The following is a 21,126-nucleotide window of genomic DNA, read 5'->3' as shown; positions in this document are numbered from 1 at the left end:
TTGAGCTGAGGGCTTCCTGCTTCTCCAGGAAGCAGCTTACTGACTGAGCAATCTATCTCCCTAGCACCACACTGCTACAGCTCTTTAGAGTGTTTTGGTTTTATTTTTTGTTGTTATTGAGAAGGAACACAAAGGAAAACGTTAAGCTGGCTATCTTCTCCTCCTAACTGGGGTTTGGGGAAGCCAAGTGTTAGGTTTATTGGTCCAGGAAACAGCATCTTACTTGGAGATCTCCAAGTGGAGAGCAAAGTTAGCCAAACAAGGAAGGTTGGAAATCGCTTCATTTCTGGCCTGAAGCCCTCCTGGAAGTTTTTGTAACAGGACCCAGGGTAGTTCTATTCCTTCCTGCTGCGAAGACCTCCAGGATTAAGAGGGCTAAACTCTGTGCAGTGGGCCAAGATTGTGATGAGATTTGACTGAGGCCCTTAAGGTTAGTGTTAGGGAAGAGGATGGACATGCCTTCTCTTTTTGCCAAGATTTTCCTGCGTTTGTGTTAGAATTGCCTCTCCATTATGAGAGGCCTTCCACTGTCTTTGGAGATGAGTATGGTCCCCACAGTCATCTGCACTTGGTGCAGTCCTCAAGTTTGGTCTGGGACAGACGTGAGAAATAGATGAGCTTTCGTTTTGTTTTTATATAGTTACAACAAAAAAGTTCACCAAACTAGGAATCTTGGCAAAACTGAGTGTCTGGGAATGGTGATGTGTATCTGTATTCCAAGTATTGAGGAGGCTGAGGCAGAAGGTTCATAGTTTGAAGGCAACCCAAGCTACTTAATAAGACCTATTTCAAAAAACAAAAATGCACAAAGAAATGAGGTACAAATTATGATATTCTTATGGATTTTTAAGAAATTCAAGGGATTTGCTACCCCAAGCCTACCCTATAGGAGTTTCTGAAAGAATACTAAAGAATAACTCAGCCTCGATGAAGAAATATGGGCCACACTAGACACAGTGTGTAGCATTATTGTAACAAGTTTGTAACCCTGCTTTGTTTACTACAAGTTTTTAAAAGCTCGTATTGTTTAACTTTAATTTGCAACTCCACGGTTTGTTTTCTGTATAGTTTGAAAACTAGTTTATTTAAAGAGTTTAGTCTATGTGTAGGGCACACAGTATCTAAAGACTTAGTTTATTGATATAAACAATGGAAAGAGGATCTGCAGAGTTACAGAAGCAAAGGTTTTCACGTTGTTGAGTCTTATATACATACACATAGTACTGTGCCAAACTAAAACTATGCCTCCCATGTTTTCTTCAAGTGCACATGGACATTTTCTACAAGAGGCCACACGTTAACTCTCAAATTAATCTCAGTAGATTTGGAAGGAATATTTTATGGAACATCACAGGATGAAATTAGAAATAGAAGCAAAAAAACCAATAGTAAAACCAAAAATTCATATAGAATTGTGGAAAGTAAACAACATACATTAAATAATCAGTAGATGTGCTGGTTTGATTAAGAACGGCCCCCATAGGCTCATTGATTTGGATGCTTGGTCACCAAGGAGCTGCAGTGGCACTACTTGAAAGGATTAGGAGGTGTGGCTTTGTTGGAGGAAGTCTGTCACTGGGGGCAGGCTTTGAGGTTTCAGTAGCCCAAGCCAGTCCCAGTGTCTCTCTCTCTTCCTGTTGTCTGTGGATCTGGATGCAGAACTCTCAGCTGCTTCTCCAGCACCACATCTGCCTGCGTGCTACAATGCTCCCTGCCATGGTGATAATGGACTAAACCTCTGAAACTGTATATGAGCTCCATTTAAAAGCTTTCCTTTATAAGAGTTGCTGTGGTTATGATGTCTCTTCACAGAAGTAGAACACTTACTAAGACAGCAGATGAAAAATCAGAAAGTATTTAGAGACAAAATGAAAATACAACATTAGATCTTATGGGACACAGTAGAAGTACTGGTAAGTTGAACGTTTATGGCTAGCTGAATATAATCATTTTAAAACACAGGAAAGATTTCAAGTAAACAGCTGATCTTTTTGCATTTTGGAGACAGGGTCTCTCTATGTAGCCCTGACTGTCCTGGATATTACTATATAGACTAGTCTCCCCTGAGCTCACAGACATTCACCTGCTTCTGCTCCCTGAGTGATGGGCTTAGTAAGCTGTTTTTATACCCTAAGAAATTACTAGATGAAGAAAAACAAATAAGCAGACAAACTCAAAACTAGCAGAAACAGGGAAAGAATAAAAATCATGAGAGATAAAATGGAGAATAGAAACAGTGCTTAAAAAATGCTAACAACAGGCCGGGCGGTGGTGGCACGCCTTTAATCCCAGCACTTGGGAGTCAGAGGCAGGCGGATCTCTGTGAGTTCGAGACCACCCTGGTCTACAAGAGCTAGTTCCAGGACAGGCTCCAAAACCACAGAGAAACCCTGTCTCAAAAAAAAAAAAAAAAAAACAAAAAACAAAAACAAAAACAAAAAAAAAAAATGCTAACAACATTGACAAAGCTTTAGATAGATGAGCTAAGAAAGACAGTTCATTGAAATTAGACAGGGAAGCGAGAACAGGCTACAATTCAGGAGGAAAAGGGGTCGTGAGAGAGAGTGCTGTAAGCCACTGTTTGCCAACAGGTAAGATAACCTAGACGGACCGAAGGATTCCTATGAAAAGTAGCTCACACAAAAGAAAATCTGACAAATCTGTAACTAGTTTAGAGATGGAATCAGTAAACAAACGCCTACCAGCACTGAAAAGCCTGGAACTCAACTGCTGAGTTCTATCAAACATAAAGAACCTTCCCCCTAAAGCTGAATTTTTATGAGGCCAGTGTAACCTTGATATCAAAGCCAGAAATAGATGCCAGGAAAGAAGACTGTAGTTCCAAATTCCTTTTGAACAACTGTGTAAAACAAAATACTGTGAAATTGATTTTGTGTCATATTATAGGGGTAGTGACCAAGTGAGACTTACTCCTGAAATTTGAGCATTGATTAGCATATGAGAATAGATGTGACACATTAAAAGAATGAGAGGTTAAGAATATACATGGTCACCACTATTGCTGTAGAAAAGGCTTTTAGTAAAATCCCAGGCCCTTTCCTAATAGAAGCACCCGCAAACCAGGACCAGAAGGAAACTACATCGTCTAACTAAGAAAGAAATCCACAGTTACCAGTATTCTCTGAAGTGAAAGACTTCTTCCTAAGACCAGAGATGCCTGCTGTCACCATTTGACAGCGTTGGGGTTGTTGCCAGAATAATTAGACAAGAAAATCAAATAGATAAGCCCATAGGAAGAGAAGTCAAAGTATATATTTGCCAATGACAAGTCCTTACATACAGAATCTCATAAAGATTATGCAAAAGCTGTTAGAACTAATTCAGCAAAGTCTGTCTTAGTCAGGGTTCTAGTCCTATGATGAAACACCATGACCGAAAAGCATGTTAGGGAGAAAAGGGTTTATTTGGCTTACATTTCAGCATTGCTGTTCATCACTGTAGGACGTCAGGACAGGGACTCAAACAGGGCAGGAGCCTGGAGGCAGGAGCTGATGCAGAGGCCATGAAGGGAAGCTGTTTACTGGCTTGTTTTCTGTGGCTTGTTCAGCCCACCTTCTTATAGAACCAAGGACCACCAGCCCAGGGATGGCACCACCCACCATGGGCTGGCCCCTCCCCCACTGATCAGTAATTGAGAAAATGCCTTGCAGCTGGACCCCTGGAGGCATTTCCTCAGCTGAGACTCCTTTCTCTGATGACTCTAGCTTGTTTCAAGTTAACACACAAAACCAGCCAGTACAAAGTCAGTTATATCTTAGATACTGACAGTATCTGGTTGTCGGGGTAGTTTTTTGTCCACTTGATAGGAGCTAGAGTCAAGAGGAAACACAACTGAGGAAGTTTCCCCAACAGATTGCCTGTAGGGTAGGCCTGTAGTGCCGCTCATGGGTTGGTTCTGGATGTAGTAAGAAAACAGGCTAAACAATCTGAGGAGCAAGCCAATAAGCAGCATTCCTCTGTGGTCTCTAGTTCAGGTTTTTCTTCCCGTTTTCTGCCTTAAGTTCTTGCCCTGACATCTTTTTGTGGTGGACTGATTAGGACATGCAAGCTGACATAAACCCTCTTACTCCCCAAGTTGATTTTGATCATGGTGTTTTCCCATAGCAGTAGAAACCCTAACTGAGACAGCAGTCTAAGAAAGAAATTGTGCAATCTATTCCATTTATAATATAATCAAAAGAGTAAAATATTTAATAAATATTTAGCCAGAAATGAATTGTATGATGAAAACAATACTTAGAGTTAGCAGATGGACTCAGTTGAAATGATTCTGGTTTTGTTGGTAACATCCAAAGCATCAGAATCAGGAGCCAGCTGAACACACACCTTCCTCTCTCCATCAGGAGTACTGACTTTGACATCAGTATCATAGGATTTCTTCACAGCCTGTTTGATCTGCACTGAGCACACATGAGTTCTTTCTTTTGTCTTCTGTCTCTTCACGGCTACTCAGTGGTCAGGGGAAACATAATGATGGCACAGTGGCCAGCCTTGTTTCTCCTGGAAGCTCCTGAGAGGGTATTTGAACTACTTCAGTCGCCTCAGGGTCTTGGCCTTGGAGGTGGGTGACAGAGATCTTCTTTTTGTGGTTGGTTGTGGACGCCTCTCAGCACTGCCTTCTCTCTTTTCAGAGCCTTTGCTTAGACCTTGGCCACAGACGGCAGGGACTCCTTTCTTCTCTGTCAGCACCATCTTGGCGAAAAGCTATAATGGGATTTTGATTAATTTAGTTAATTTTATTTTATTTCTCTGTCCCATATTTATCACAGTAAGCTACATCATTGTCATTTTTAAAAATCTCTTAAGCATCCAGGCTTCAAATATTTATTTAGAGTGTTTAATGATGCACCAAATGAACTCCAAATGGACTAAATATATGCCAAATACTTCGTCTCCTAGAAAAATTAGGAAGAGAAGAGAATGCTTACTAAAGGCAATAAAGGAAAACTGGAAGGAATTTTTATGACCACATTAAAAAAACATGTGACAAATATTTATAACAAATAAGAAAGGCAAAAAGCTAATAATATCTTTATGATATAAAGAGTTAACATCTACTATAGGAATGAAGGGAACTGAATGTAGAATCCACAAGCACATTCACATAAGTAATAGTGGCATATTTTGAAATCTTTGTTATAAGAATAGAATATTCAATATGTACAAAGTAGTTAGCCAGACATTAAGTCCAAAAACTTAAGTTTTGCATCCATCCATAAACCAAAATAAGTTCAGATGGGCGAAATATTTAAATTGGAATCTAAACAGAATGATACTGTAGGTAAGCTTAGGTGGGAATTAGGCAGCCTGAGTTTGTCCCCCATCTCTCCGCAACTCACCAGCTGTGTGATCTTGGGCAGGTTAGTTAACCACTTCATGCCCTGGTTTCATAAGGTCGGGATGAAATGGAACTGCCTCACAGAAAGGAGTGTTATGAGGCTCAAGTGAGTTAGTATACGTAGTGGGTGTGGCCTGCTGCCTGGTGCATGCAAGTGCATCGGAAAGTAGTTGTTATTGTCAAGCAGGGAAGCCGTAAGAGCACTTGAGGAAAATTTGGTAGGTATTTTTATCAACTTGGGGGTGGAGGAAACACATATAATCAAGAAATCACAAGAGACTTATCATCTAAAACTTCTGTACATGGGGAGGTACTTCTGATTAGCAAGCAAAGTATGGGGTCACCAGCCACAGAGGGGACAGGCCTTGAGGGTGACATTGTTTTGTGACTTCCTACACTGAAGCCAGGCCTGGCCAGGTCAGTGCCTGGGAAGAGCTTGCTTGAATGTTTTCCCTAGTGTCTTCGTTCTCTTTAGAGCTGCTGTAACAAATTTCTACAAGCTTGGTGTCTTACGTAAAGTTTCTTCTCGTCGTTCAGCTCTGAAAGTCAGGAATCCAAAATCAGAGTGTTAACTTGTCATGTTGCTGAGAATTCTAGAGGGAAGGTCCTTCTAGTTCTAGTGGCCTAGACCTTCCTCCTCCAAACTCAGCCATGTCTGCATCTCCTTCCCTGTGTGTCTGAGTTCTGCTCCTTACATGAGAGAAGTCAATGGAATGACATCCATTCCCAGCCACTCAACTGAGGGACCACCTTGGTCCGGTATGACCTCATTGCTACTAATTCTATCCACAAAGACCCCATTTCACTCAGTAATATTCTGGGGCCCAGGTGGACATGAATTTGAGAGAAACTTTATTTTGCCACCATTTTATACTCTCTTTCATGGAGAAAACAGCTGTAGGTCTGACTGAGAGTGTGGTGTGGATCTGGGAAGTCTTCAGAACAGATCCAACACCTCACTGGGAGCTGGTAGAAGCAGCAGAGGTGTCTTGAGGGGAAGCCAGAGAACCCTCAATTAGTCATGCCAAGGTTCCTTTAGACACTATCAGAGGTTTGAACAGGAACGACAGAGAGTTGCTAAACATAGGAGGAGGCTGGGCCAGTAGAGGACTGTGTGTTTATGGCATGTGTGCGGCCCTCAGTGCAGTCACCAGCACTAGGGGAAAAATAGGAGTTGATAAAAAGATAATAAATCTTTTCAAAGAGAGACAAGTGGGGCCAGCAAGATGATTCAGTGGGTGAAGGAGCCTGCCAGCAAGGCTGACCACCTGAGTTCAGTCCCTGGGACCCACATGGTGGAAGATGAGAAATGACTCCCCTGCATGCTGTGGCATGTGCACATGTTCATGAGCGCGCATGTGCGGGAACACAGAGGCACACACCCAGCACGCATACACACATATTTTAAAATAAAATAAGAGGCATGCATTTGTTCATATGTAATATTAAGAAACAGGCACCAAGCTATGAAGAACAAGTTAGAATGTCTAAAGAAGGCTTTTGGAGACTATGAAGTTAAATGCCAAGATGAAAATTGTGCATGGGTACATACAAATCTGTGAAATGTTTCAGCTCTCATGAGGTCGGGAAGGGCGTCCAGACCCGTCAAGAGTATTCAGACTGAAGAACTCTTCAGTGTAGACTGGTAGACTTAGTCTCAGAGAAAAAGGCTAATGAATGAACTTCCCCTTATAATTGCCAGGGAGTAGATTTATCCCTTTAATGTATCATGGTACAGACAGGAAAATATCATTAGCATTGAAAGTTAGCATTGTTTTCCAAGTATGTGAAAGTAATTTAGCCACATAAACAAATCAAAACCCTTACCTCTGCTCTGCTGCCAGCCCTTCTCTGTTCCCTATGGCCAGCTCCTGGTGAGGCGTCTGCCTGAGGCCTTGGCAACCCATGTCATTTAGTGCTGTCTGCTCTCCCGCTGAGGGGCAGCTGACAGGGTGTGTGACCATGGCTGCAGATGCCTGGCCGTCAGCCTTATCAGGCTCCGCTGACTGCTGGTTCCTCACCTGGTTTTAGAATTTCTTGCTCCCCTCACTAGGTGCTTCTTAGCCTCTTTCTCACTCCCTCCCTTTCCTCCTCTGGGAGAGTATCCCCAAGTATGAGGTCCCCTCACTAATTTTCTTCTGTGTAGTAGGGCCTCTAGCTGACTGGTTCCTCAGGAAGCTCCTGACTCTGCCAGACATCTACTTCCCCATGTCCCTCATCTGAGCAATCAGTTTACCCTCGAATCCGGAGGGTCTGGGAGGGAAGAGGAGCCAGGCTGCCTGCCCCTCTCCCTGTGGCTCTGACCCAGCCCTGATGTGTTCGCATGGTCCCTGGCTTGCACTGGGCTCACACTGCTCTGTGTTGTAGTTGGCGCATGCTGGTGGCACATATGTGGGTAGTAGGTGAAAGAACAGAAGGCAAAGTTTACCCACTTTGCAGCCTTCTCTGGATCTTCACTTCTCTCCCCTTCCTCCCTAGCTGTTTCTGTTCATTGGTGGCTCTTCTGTTAGTTACCTCCTCAGCCCACAGCTCGCTGCTTTTTCACGTGGTGTCAGGGGCTGGGACTTGGAGGAGCTAGCAACATATGTTAGTTTACAATGAACAATAAAACTTTCACATTGAGGGGAAAATGAGGTCGATGTACATTAAGAAAAAATGTTAATTTCTTGGAAAGGAAATATATTTAGTTCATAAATATTTGGAACTGTTTAAGGAAATGGTGAGGTTTAATTTCAATGATACCTTAAAAAATACCTTTTATTGAACACTTTTCAGAGATTTTCATCCATTGCTGATAACAGAGAGTAAAATGAATGTCTCCACATATTCCTGATGGGCGTCTAACCTGATTGTGCCCCTTTGGAGTATAAGTAACTCACTGGAGTCCTAAAATGTTTATTCCCGTTGACTCCACAATTTTGTTTTTGAAATTTTAACCTAAAGGAAGCTTCAGCATGAAAAATCTTTAGGTACAGAGATATGTACTCAGTATTATTTATACGCCTGTCACCAGCAGTGACCACACGCAGAAATAGCCTGTCTGACTGCGCAGGAATGCCCAATCGACTGCACTCCGCAGGCCCAGGCGACTAGTTTGAATCTGGTAAGAGCATCTGGGAAAAAATAGAAAAATTTGGTATCAAGAAATAGCTCAGTGGTTTAGAGCACTGCCTGCTCTTCCAAAGGTCCTGAGTTCAATTCCCAGCAACCACATGGTGGGTCACAATCATCTGTAATGAGGTCTGGTGTCCTCTTCTGGCCTGCAGACATACACACAGACAGAATATTGTATACATAATAAATAAATAAATATTTAAAAAAAATTTGGTATCGAATGTTAAATGGCAACAGTAAGATAAAATGGTTCACATGATGTATTATAGGCTCACACACAGTAACAACTAGAAAGAAGCCCAGGCTAACACTAGCAGGGGAGAATGACAATCTTATTTCCTTTCTCTTTCATCTGTGCTCTAATGCCTTCGGAGAAATTTTAATTCAGTTAACTTAGAAAACAAAAATCTGTCCCCTTGGTAGATTCTAGATTTAGCAATGAACAATGAAATGATAGACAGTAACAGAAAAGCAGGGGCTGTGCTTTGTTAATTAATACGGCACATATTTGAGAGCAGGATTCACGCTTGCGTTGTGAGTTCAGATCCACACTTCACCCCATGTGTGTGACGTTGGAAAGGTTGTTCCAGTCTTTTAATCTGCAGAGTGCGCAGGGCAGCACACATTGCTGGCTGGATTGAGTGTGCACATAGAACTGGGCCCTTAGGAGCGCTCTAGCCACTGGACTGAGAGTGGTCCAGGGGTACAGTGCTTGCTGTGCAAGCCTGAGAGGTCCTGAGTTCTGTTCCCAGCGCCCACATAAAAGCTAGGCACGGAGGCCACATCTGTCACTGTCGTGCTCGGGTTGGTGGTAGAGGCGAGCAGGTTCAAGAGTTTGCCAGCTGCAGTCTAACCGAAACAGTGGGGAGAGGTCTATTAAAAAAGAAAAGAAAAGAAAAAAGCTGGGTGTGATGGCAGGCAGATCTCTGTGAGAGCTCGAGGCCAGCCTGGGCTAATGTTGTGCAAAGTTTTACTTACTTGGCTTTTTGGGGGCCAGCCACCCAGATCCCAAATAAATCACACTCAGAGACTCAGAGGCTTATTCTTAGTAAAGAATGCCTGACCTTAGCTTGGCTTGTTTCTTGCCTGCTTTTCTAACTTAAACTATCCCATCTACCTTTTGCCTCTGGGCTTTTTCCTTTCCTTACTTCTGTATACTTTACTTTCACTCTTACTCCGTGGATGGGTGGCTGGCCTCCAGCATCATCTCTTTTCCTGCTCCTTCTCCTCATCCAGAGTTCTCCTTCTATTTATACTCTGCCTGCCAGCCCTGCCTGTCCTTGCTCCTGCTTTGCTATTGGCCATTTAGCTCTCTATTAGGACCATCAGGAGTTTTAGACAGACAAAGAATCACAGCTTCACAGAGTTAAACAAATGCAGCTAAAACAACAGTCACACACCGTAAAATATTTCCAACAGTCTACATAGCAGAGCTCCAGACTAGTCCAGTCTTTAAGACAAACAAACATAAATAAGTAAATAACATAGAGTGCAGTTAGAAGATACCTGAGGTTGACCTCTGACCTCACACACATATACATGAATACATGCCCCCCCCCCCATCAACCTGACAAGTCACTTTCTGGGTCACCTTGACAATTACTTCTGCAAGCCTTGTTTGACTTTTTTGTTTTTTAGTTTGTAAAGTGGCAGCAGACCACTGCTTCCAAGTTATTGGGAGAACTTAATGAAGTCAAGCCAGAAGTCTAACCAAAACAGTCGTGTGAGGTCTATCAAGAAAATAAAAATAAAAAAATAAATAAAAAGCTGGGTGTGATGTTGTACCTAACGGGTGCAGAAATGGAGAAGGGTGTGGAGGGCTGATGCAGTGGTTGGTTCTGTTTTCCCATGGCTTTATTAGTAACATTAAGAAGTAGGGGAGTGAGCAGGGATGGTGGGCTGACTGGAGGTGAGTAAGCCAGCACGTGCTGAGGGCATGTCTCTGCCCTGACAGATTTGGTGGAGAGTGAGTGGTGTCTACAGCGGCTGTAGGTTCACTCTGCAGTGTTCGGAGCACCTGTGTGTGCAGTGACTGTCAGTAGAGAACCCATCCTCAACCTCAGTACCGCTGCTTGACACCTTCCTAGGCACTCCCTCATGCACATGGATGGTGACTGCTTTGCTGCTCTCGATGTGGCTGTTTTGACTGGTCCTAATGCCTTGCTGTTTTAGGAATGTGGACTCTCATTACCCCAGGGTGGTGGAGCACTTGCATATAGGACTTTGTATTTCCAGCAAGTTCCTAGTGCTGGCAGCTCATGGACCACATTGAGTAGCAGAGGTCTAGAGTATTCTCAAGCTGGTTCTTTGGCTCTGTGTGCCATTCAAGGAGTGGCAGGTGACGGTGGTCTTTGTGTGTCTCCAGGGAAGGAATGGCAGGTGACGGTGGTCTTTGTGTGTCTTCAGGGAAGTTTTCTAAGATGCCCAGCTTAATGTGATTTATGGCAAAGGTTTCGTGTTCTGATGGAACCTGCTGTAACCTATTTAATCCACCAACAGTGTTCAAAACTCTGAGGTACAGTTTGAGAACATGGTATTCTAGAAAGTTGCTAATTGGCAGGCTGATGTGGAGAAGTGGGAGAAGAGATGCCTTTTGAGGGCCGCATGTCCGTGCACTGGCAGCTCAGCGGTCGGCACTTGCAGCAGTAGACCACCACGGCGCAGGTAAAAGCGTAAGTCCTTCACTGAGCTAGAGGAGGCTGGCCGTAGGATTTGTAGGGGCGTGGAATCAAGTCTGCTGCATGTGGCAGGAAAGTGGAGAGGAACATGTGGGCTGATGTTCATGTTGCTGACTCCGCAAGCAGGCTTCACCTTGAGACTGTAGGAAGGGGCCGGTTTCACTTTTAAAGGTGTGCAGGTGGCTGTGAGATGTTGGAGCTGCCCAGTAGGTATTGGGGCAGTATCCTGGGGTTTCAGAGAGAACCCTCGCTGAAGCTTCCTGTGTCGAAAGCATAGTTCAGCTCTTCAGAGTGTCCTCCAAGTGAGAGGAGACACGCTCCAGATACAAGCCCTCTGAGGAGCTGGCAGGGAACATCTAGAGAATGGGTGGCTTGGCTTTTTATTTCACTTTTAAACCATGTAACAGTGATATCCAAATAAGGCCACAGTATTCAGTGTCTGATGGTGGAGCGCAGCCCTTGACTCTTTGTCACTGTTTGGCCGCTGGTTCACTGCTTTCTTCTGTGATGGCCGCTGGCTCACTGTTTTCTTCTGTGCATTTTTAAAGGTCCTTAAAATTCTGGTCAGAGCAGTGGTTAATGGTCTGGCCGATCGAAGTGGAGACGTTGCCTCCAGCCTCAAAGGCAAGCTGCAGGAGTTGTTTGGCAGAGTGACCTCAAGAGTGACCAGTGATGGAGAAATCTGGAGACTGTATGCCCAAGTTCATGGAAACGGGCAGAGTGGCAAGGCTGAAGAGAACGAGAAGGTCAGTGCTGGGCCGTCTGCCCTGGGCCTCTGCCCCGATAGAATAATAATGGCTCTGCTCTTTCTTTGTTGGGGTTTGGCTTTTGTTGTTGTTGTTGTTTGTTTGTTTGTTTTTCATTTTTGAGTGAACGATGAAACCAATAACCTGAAACAAAACTAATGCTTAAATTCAGTGTGTGCGTGTGTGTGTGTGTGTGTGTGTGTATACATGTGCATACCATAACAGGTACCATCTACCTTTTGGACACAGGCTCTCCTCTCCCACTGGTTTGGAATTTACGAAGAGAATTTACCCAGGGGTCCCTGTCTCTGCCTCCCCGTGCTAGAATTACAAGCGTGCGCTGCTATGTCTGTCTTTTTTTATATTTATTTTCCCTTTTAAACACGTGGTTCTGGGGATTGAACTTAGGTCCCTGTGCTGACAAGGCAAGTACTTTATTGACTGAGCCCCCTCCAACCTCCAAATTCTCCCCTACGTGCTTTGAATTGTGGGCGTGCTAAGACTTACAACACCGTCTTTTTATGTTTCATGAGTTTCCTGCAGACGGGTCCCTGTTCTGCAGCACCCGGTGCCCGGTGCTCTTCACTCGCACCCTTTCCACAGGCGAGTGGTTAAGGACGAAACAGAAAGAGTGTGTAGATCTGAGATGCAGCTGCAAAAGGGAAAACATTAACCCAGGAGACAGGAGCAGGAAATTGCAAGTGCATGCATGGCACTTTGCAGGGGACACCCTGCCCCTCCTGCTAATCCCTCTCCATTGGGCCCAGCGGAGCCCAGAGTTTCCAGGGTTGGAATCATTGTGTTGTGTTTCTTTTCAAAAGATCACAGCAAATCAGATGAACTCCTTGCGTGGGTTTGGAATTAGCCACGGTCCAGCTAATCTGTGGGATTCTTAGCTGTTCTCTCCTCCACCTTCTGTTCACACAGCTGGTTTCTACCATGGCCTTGTCAGCCCACAGAACACATATCTCATGCACGCATGCACACACTCCTTCTCTGTGTCCTTCTGTTTCTCCTGAATTGTGTACTCTTTAGAAATAAAAACACTCTTGGCTGTGACGTCTCCAGCAGCAAAATTTAAGATGAAACAAAAGAGCATTTTAAACATCTGTGAAATTATATACCTGTCAGCCAGCCCACAGTTTTCACCCAGTTCATGCCTTCCTTATTCTCTTACTGCATCTCTCAGCTTGGAGGCTGGAGGAAATCTGCACTCTGGCCTTCCTGTTGTCCTGATTCTGGGAGTGGCGACTGTCCAGATAACATCCTTGGTTCGCAGAATTGTTTGCTGCTATTGGATGTGCATCCTACCCCCTCTTTGATGGTAATTACAGAGATGCCTCCCCGTACAAATGCTGGCTTTCAGTTTGGAATTGGTTCCATATGACTTCCAGAAAGCAATTTGAAATGTGAATTCATCTTGTTGTTTTGAATGTTGTTCTTTCTGTTTTCGTAGGCATTCCAGTGTCTCTTGAAGGCATACAAGTGTGATACACAGACCAATTGTTGGGAGAAAGATGTTACAGCATTTAAGGAAGTTGCTCAGAGAGCCATAGGACTCGCACATGGTATTCGATATTCATATCGTATTTTAATGCATTCTTCATTTATAAAATAGTGTTATTCAAAAACCAAGTTCCATTACAGATACTTTCTGATTGCTCCAATATATTGAAATAGTTGTATTTAATTTAGAAGCATTTCTAGAACATCTGTTATATAGTAGACATATAATAATAGACACATAAGATAACTCAGGACAGAGGCTTCAATGCTGCTTGAGTAAGTGACAGAACCCAGTTAGAACTAGTAAGAGTGTAAAATATTTTTACTCCCAAGAAGCCTTTAGTTCACACAGAGTCTTTGTTGATTATGTTGTACTGAGAAAAATCATTAGCATTTCCTTAACTGACAGAAGTACTAAGAAAGAATCTTCAAAGCATGCAGCTCCCTGGAGTACTTACCATTTCTTATATTTTTATACATATATAAAAATGCAAAGTATAATATCTGTCTTTGGGAAATTTAGAGTCTATAATTTGGAGGGGAGATAACCTTTTCTATAATAAAACATTTGTTTGTTAGATAAATATAGTTCAGGTTTAAACTCTCTCGCATTATCAAAAAGTACCAGCTAAATTCAGCTAAATTCAGCGGTGCATTGCTCTATTGGTAATTAAGTGCAGGGGTGAATTAATAAAGTCCCATTGTGAGCCTCCTGCTCCAGAGAGTGACAGCAAATGGGAGCCAGCGAGGAGCAGTGAGCAGGGCACGGGACCGCCGTTACTTCATGCTTGCCGGGTGATGCTGAGTCAGCGACTTAGTGTCTCTGGGCCTTTGGTTGTAGGTAGAATGGGAGAATAGTTATCTACGCTTCTAGGAAGAGTCAGCACGATCTTTCCAGTTCGTCACAGTATTTTACCTGTCATTTACATGTAGATCTCTTGCACCCCCACCCTGTTTCTTCTGAGGTAGAGGATCTGGTCCATAAGCAACTCCAAAAGAGAAAGTGAGGGCGGGAATAAAGTTTAACTGCCTGTAAAGAAGTCACAGGATGTTCAGATGGGCTTAAGTAGTTAGTAATTCTACTCATGGCCTTTCAGATCTTTGTCGGGAAGAATATAAACGTCCAGTTTCCTGGACCACCTAACTACTGGCTGGAAGGTAGAAAGTTCAAGGTGATTACAAGACTGTTTTGGGGATGGTTGCAAGTCTATGGCCTGTGCTGGCCTTGTGGTAGAGGAAGCCAGAGGGGTTTGGTTCTTTGCCTTTTGCCTTTGTGAACGTGGTATTATGTCTGGGGAGCTCCACTGATGTTTATATGTGTGTATTTCGCAGGGTGGGGTTTACTCTGAAGAATCTTCCTTTAACTTGCCCTCTCTGAACATCTCTGAGCACCCAGCTCTGTGATGGTCAGACAGAGATAGCTTCTGTAATCACCAAGCGTGGCTTTAGGCCTGTCCACTGTAACTGCAGGTCAGAGAAGTACCCCAGAAAGCCTGCTTCTGACAGCTTGCTATAGGTTTTTGAACTGTTGTTGGCACCCGCAGGGCGACTAGTGGGGAAGAACAAGTGTCTGTTCTCTGGGGTGTCTGTACTCGAATGGGTTAGTGTTGCATTCCCACTCTGCAAGCAGGCTTGAGTGTGGATGGTTCAAATTGATAGCAGTAGCTCTTAACCCTGCCTCTGCTGCCTTGTCCTTTGTGCTCCCTTCCCTTCTTTGTCTCCTACTCCCTCCACCCCAGACGCTGTTCCTCCACACACACACCCTTTTGAAAAGGAAATACAGCACTTTATAAATCTTGGTGCCTGTTGGATTGCCAAAGATAAGCTTTGCCATTGGCCTCAGCTGATAAGGACAACAAGGCAGTCCTGGAGTATGGAGACCTCTGCCCTGGTGCTGCCCTTGGTTCTTTGCATCATCGGGAGAATGGTTATTTCCAGTCTCTGCAGTTCTTCCTCCCTTCCCCTGGTGCCGCCTCCCCCCCCCCCCCCCCCCCCGCTATCTTAATGCCTCTGGGAGTGAGATAGGAACTAATAGAATGTGTGTCCTTTTTGTTTCTTCAAATTGAAAAAAGTACTTTTTTTTGGAGACAGGGTCTCTCTTGTAGTCTTGGCTGGCTTGGAACTTAGTCACTGTGTAGACCAGGCTGGCCTCAAGCCCAGAAAGATCCTGGGTTCTGCCTCCTGAGTGCTAGAATTAAAGGCATGCACCACCACTGCCTGGCTTAAAAAATGAAGGACTAAAGAACTGGAACTACAGGTGCTTCTGGTATAAACAACTAGGCATTAAGCAAATGGCATACCTCTGCTGTGTAGAGGCAGCTCCTCCTCCAGAGAAGCAATCCTCAGTGTCTGACTGGCTGGGCCTCTGAACATGGGCTTAAAGTTAATAATCAGTGTGCACCACCATGAGGCTATTGAAGTCTGATCATTATTCTGAAATAGATGCATCAAACCCATTTCCTGTTGGTCATAGATATTATTAATTAATGCAAGCTGTTTTGTCAGGCCATAGGTTGTTTCTTCCGATTGCTTACAGTTTGCAGCTATAGTCTATGAAGTTGTAGTTATAAAATAGGATCTGTTTTTGAATTTAGTGAATATAATTTCTTTTAGTTTATTGTTTTGTGCATGGATGCTTTTCTGCATGTCTGTCAGTGCACCGTGTGAGTCTACAAGAGGGCATTAGATCTCCTGGAACTGGGTTCTGTATGGTTGGGAACCACTATCTGGGTCTGGTAATTGAACCCAGGCCCTCAGGAAGAGCAAATGCTCTTAACCCTTGAGCTTCTCTCTTCAGCTTGTGAGCATAATCTTTAGAAATGGAAAGATCCCAGGCACCGCTAGTGTGGAGGTCTTCACTTGTTCTTACAAGGCGTTAGTGGCCAGCCTTCCTCCAGGAAGGTGTATGCTTGCTCCCTTCAGAATTATAAATCTTAGAGAAACAGAGTGCTAGAGGCAGAGTTTCTAGGAACCAGCGATTTTCCTCTGAGCTGATAGCAGATGTGGCCCTGGAGCTCAAGTGCCTGGCCTTGGTCACAATGCCTAAATGAAGACGTGGATTGTTGATGCTGTAAAATGCAGCAAGCATTTGAGCTTGGCGCACCTGGCATGCCACTTTGTGGGCCAGTGAGATCAGCAACCGTGCATCCTTCTTAGTGACTTGGGACCATGGACAGCCACACTGAGATGTGCAGCATCAGTTTTGATCCTCTGAGTGTGCCTTGATTTTGATGAGGGTTTGTTTCATTGCCCAACTCACTGGTGTGCACATTTGTATGCATGTGTATGTGCCAGTACATACATATGTGGGATCCCTGCCTGATGTAACTCATCTGAACACACACATTTTCTTCAACATTCTCCTTAGCCATGTTTGCCTATTTAAAGAAGGATGAAGGATAGCTGGAGTGTAACTCTGTGGTAGATGAGTGCTTGACCCGCATGCCCAGGCCTGGGTGTGAGTTCCCAGCACCACCAAGCAGAAGGCGAAAGGAGGGATGAGGGGTGTGAAACTTGTAAAGGTGACTGTTGCAAATGTGCAGTACACAGCTGCTTCTGAGCCCTAGATGACCAGCTCTACGTGTGTCCCCTGTGCTTGTTTTACAGTGGCTATAAAGTGCAGTGAGAGCAAGTCCAGCCCCCAGGAAGCTGTGCAGGCCCTGTCTTCAGTTCGGCTCAGCTTACGGGGTTTGTTATCCAAAGCGAAGGTGAGCATGGCCTGAGTTTATCAGAACTGTTGGGCGCAAGGTCATCAGCGTCGGGTCACCCCTGTTTTTACAAAACCGAAACGGATTGTATCTGCACATCTCCTTGAAAACATGTTTTGATCGTTTTGTATCAGAACAAAAAATGCCTTTTGTAGTTTGAAATTGGGTTTGGTGATGTGAATTGCACTTTAGAAAGTGAAAATGAGTAGAGCTAACCTTTAAAGCTTGAACAGTCTTGGTTTGCACCAGTCTGTCTTCTGACTTCAGGAAATAGGATGGAGAGTTCCCCCACCTCCAGCTAAACAAAGAACTGTCTTATCAATACAGAGAACACACAGAAACGGTAAATTTGTAGGAAATTTCAATGGACTGTCACGGGTCATTCAGGCCAGTCCTCTCGGGGCAGAGTGACCCCTGTCAGCTCCTTGTCATCGTACAGGTCACTGCCAAGGTTGTCATGAGGGCTGTGGGTGGAGCTGTGAGATTTGCTGCTCACCAGATTTTTCATTCTTTGTAAGCCTCAGTTTCTCTGCTTCTCCTAACCTCGGTGAGAAGGAATGCAGGTCCATTGTAAGTTGTAAGCACTGTGATTCCTATTGGAAATGCGCTGTGTGTTTGGGTTCTTTGCCTAAAAGATGTATTTTCTACTCAGCACACTGCAGCAATAGTTAAATCAGTCTGCCAGGAAGTGCTGTTCAATACTACAAATCTACTCAGCTTGGTTGAAAATAAATCATATGTCACAGCGAGACACATGAACATGTGTGCAACCTACCTCTCCTCCCTGCCCATGTATGGCTGTAAAATCCTGAAGCTGATTTTCTTCTTGCCCGATTCCTGACTCTCCAGGCAGGCACAAGAAATAGAATTTTGTTTGGATGAATGATGTTCATTCATCCAAATACCATTATCGTATAACATTGACAAAAGCAATCAACATTTAAGGCAGTTGCCATGAAGAACAAAGCAAGAGGTTGAACCCAAGGCCTAGGGCACTCTAGGCAGCGCTCTACCACTGAGCTAAAGTTGGAGATCTCTTGAGTTCCTGAGGTCAGGCACACTGTTTAGATTCGTTATTATTAGGCGTGAACCTTTCTGGGGTCTAAGCAAACACTGCCTTAGGCTGTACTGTTGATGGTAGCATCATGCCAACAGCACTGGATGCTGTGTTGAGTCCATGCTATATCTATTGCTTGGAAGAAATTTTCATCTTTTGATGGTCATATTGTTTTACATTGCAGCAAAATTTTACAGATGTGGCAAGTGGAGAAGTCTCTGGAGAGCTCGCCAGCGAAATGGCAGCTCTGAATGCTCTGGAGACCGAACTGCAGGACCTCAGCAACCAGCTTCGGAACCGGTACTGACTGTGCCAGGGACAGCTGCGCAAAGGCACTTTGCCTTCTCGGATTCCTCAGTACCTGAGTATCTGAAACACAAGATGCTGATTTTTAAAATAAATTTGTTTGCTGGCAAACAGGCTTATCTTGTGATGTTCTCAGATCTTTGCAGTTCTGAAGTCCATTAGACTGAAAGGCTGTTTGTACTCCTGTCTAGTCATTGGTAAACTAAGTGTTTGCGTTCTGAGGCGCTCCAACACAAGGGGCCAGCACGGGATCATTCTTGCTCAGCCTACCATGAGTGCCTCATTCTTTGGAAAAACTTAGTATAAATGTTTGGGGGTTGGGGCACCCTCAGACACTACAAGCTTGTGGAATCATTAGCTTGGCTACATTACTGTCCAAAAATGATAAGAGTGGACTTGGCAGTGAAAACATTTATACTCGTTGAGATTCTGTGTCTGTGTCACAGGCACGGGCTTGTCTAAGTTGGAAGTGTGAGTGTGGTTTAACTTCCAAACCAAGAAAATGCAAGAAAAGAAATGATACACCCAGACTACAACTCCATCATTAGCCACCAGGAAGCAGGCTGCTAGCTCTTTATGGAATATACTGCCAGCCCCAAGAGGTTGCTTAATAAGCTTATTGTGGCGAAGACAGCTATAGGTGGTGCCATCTAACAGAAACGCCAGACTGAAATGCTTTCTTAGTAATGTCAGTGGAGCAAATACTGAAGGCGGCAGCTGAGCTTAATACTCAGAGTGCAAAAGTCAACGTGAGGAATTGTTAGGCTCCTGACTTGAGTTGCTCAGTTGTGGGTCCTATGTGCAAATCATTTGCCCCTTGTGTTTTTCCATGTTCTTATTTATAAGATGTAAAGAATTCCTACTCCGCGTCTCTGATTTCAGCGGTCTTTGGAATTTAACGTTTCATGATCCATCACCATAAAGTAGTCTGAACACTTAAAAGATCTTTAAAGGCCGGGCGGTGGTGGCGCACGCCTTTAATCCCAGCACTTGGGAGGCAGAGGCAGGTGGATCTCTGTGAGTTCGAGACCAGCCTGGTCTACAAGAGCTAGTTCCAGGACAGGCTCCAAAACCACAGAGAAACCCTGTCTCGAAAAAAGCAAACAAACAAACAACAAAAAAAAAGTCTTTAAAAACTTCTTTCATAAATGGATTTGCTTATGGATGCAAACACTCTAGTCCCTTAGCCATCTGCTTCTCTGTTCTGTTATCATCCCAGCCTTCACAGGCAAAACACAAAGTATGTCCCAAAGTTTCTCCTGTAAAAGACAACAGCACTTTTTAAAAATTCCAGTAAGGTGAGGTGGCAACAGGAGTTATGATTTAGATTCTACTCGAACCTTTTAGGGACACCATTGAGGACTGGGTGGATGGATGAATAGTGGGGCACATACATGGGTGGAAGGCTGATAGTGGGTGACCACGGATGGTGGAGCAAGGTTTTAAATGAACTCTTTCTCAGTGCCCAGCTGGGAACCCCAGCTCGTAAAAGAGAAATGGGTAGGAAAGAAATGCCCCAAAAGACAAGGGTTTCTGAAATCGAGTGAAAGGCTGCATGCAGTTCTCAGTTTATTCTCCTTTGAGTTCAAGGTAGGATGGACGCGTGGTTGGAGGAGCCTTCTCCGTGGATGTGTTGACTCAGTCGCTCTGTTGTCATGGGGTGTTTTCTCAAAAGAGAGCTTCCTTTCGGGGGTGTAGACCACAAGCAAAAGGGAGCAGTGTGGCATGGTGATCAGTCTTACCTGGCTTCAGTTTCTGTAATAAGGATAGCTCATCAACTGTGTTGACTGTCAAAGCGTCTCAGTGTTTTGCGTTCATTTATCTTAGATAAATCCTGTAGCTCCACATCTTAATTTTTGTACTTTCAACTTTGGTTTTCTAGTATCGATGTCTCTTCTTCAGAATCATTCTTTTGCTTTGTCAGCTACAAGAATAGAAAGGATACGAATCCACAGCCATAAGTCACTGCATTCTTACTATACCCTGGCTATCAGTTCTCACTCTCAGAGCCCTGTCCCGTCGGTTTGTGACATCTCTAAGACACTCAGGGTCGCTAACTCTGGACAGAGAAGTAGACACATCCCGAAGGCGGAGTTTCCCCTGCTGCCTGTACTGGATCTCCCCATAATCAGCTGATTTATTGTCTCTCTTGAACAGTGGGAAACCTTGACAGTTTGCCTTTCTTCACTCAAAGTTCTCCAAGAGAAATTCTGTAAGGTCTCAGTTGATAATAGTAATAGTGTATGATTTGTTAGAATCACTAATTAATAAATTCCCAAAGAGGAGGCATAGTAACTGGGTCCTTAAGTACAGAGGCGTGAAAATGACCCCTTTTCATTACCCATAGCCAAACCTGAGGTTGCTTAGAGAGCGGCTGCTGAGTCTGGGAGACAGCTGTGGATGGGGAGGGCGAGGAGGGCTCGGAACTACAGAGCCCTATAGACTATTCTGGCCCATTTAAGGGTGGAGCCCTTGGTCCTCCGTCAGGTGAAGCCTCACATGGCTGTGAGATCCCCAAGCGTTATGGGAAATGACCGACTTAATTGTGTATCCAGACCACTCTTCCCATGCTGCCTTTGTTTTTGTTGGCTGTGCTATTGGTGCCATCCATTCACAGAAGTGTGAAGTGAATGGTGATAAATGCGGGCAGCAA

At 44.2% G+C, this 21,126-nt stretch overlaps 1 protein-coding gene across 2 annotated transcripts in view; it reads left to right on the top strand.

Annotated features, from left to right (window-relative positions):
• The window catches only part of Ttc27 (tetratricopeptide repeat domain 27), a 132,829-nt gene extending 114,254 nt beyond the window's left edge, over window positions 1-18,575 (top strand). The window contains exons 17-20 of one of the 2 annotated variants that reach the window (XM_057787389.1): window positions 11,700-11,897; window positions 13,354-13,465; window positions 17,010-17,110; window positions 18,352-18,575. In XM_057787389.1, the coding sequence (XP_057643372.1) occupies window positions 11,700-11,897; window positions 13,354-13,465; window positions 17,010-17,110; window positions 18,352-18,474 (534 nt within the window). In that variant the 3' untranslated portion in view covers window positions 18,475-18,575. The remainder of the gene's footprint in view (window positions 1-11,699; window positions 11,898-13,353; window positions 13,466-17,009; window positions 17,111-18,351) is intronic. The other variant, XR_009058195.1, reaches the window with a different exon arrangement.
• Window positions 18,576-21,126: the final 2,551 nt, after the last annotated feature.

This window comes from Chionomys nivalis, chromosome 1 (genome assembly GCF_950005125.1).
Source record: "Chionomys nivalis chromosome 1, mChiNiv1.1, whole genome shotgun sequence".
In the NCBI taxonomy this organism is placed as follows: Eukaryota; Metazoa; Chordata; class Mammalia; order Rodentia; family Cricetidae; genus Chionomys; species Chionomys nivalis.
Note: the sequence above shows the minus strand (reverse complement) of the source record. Positions and strands in the feature narration are given on the sequence as shown.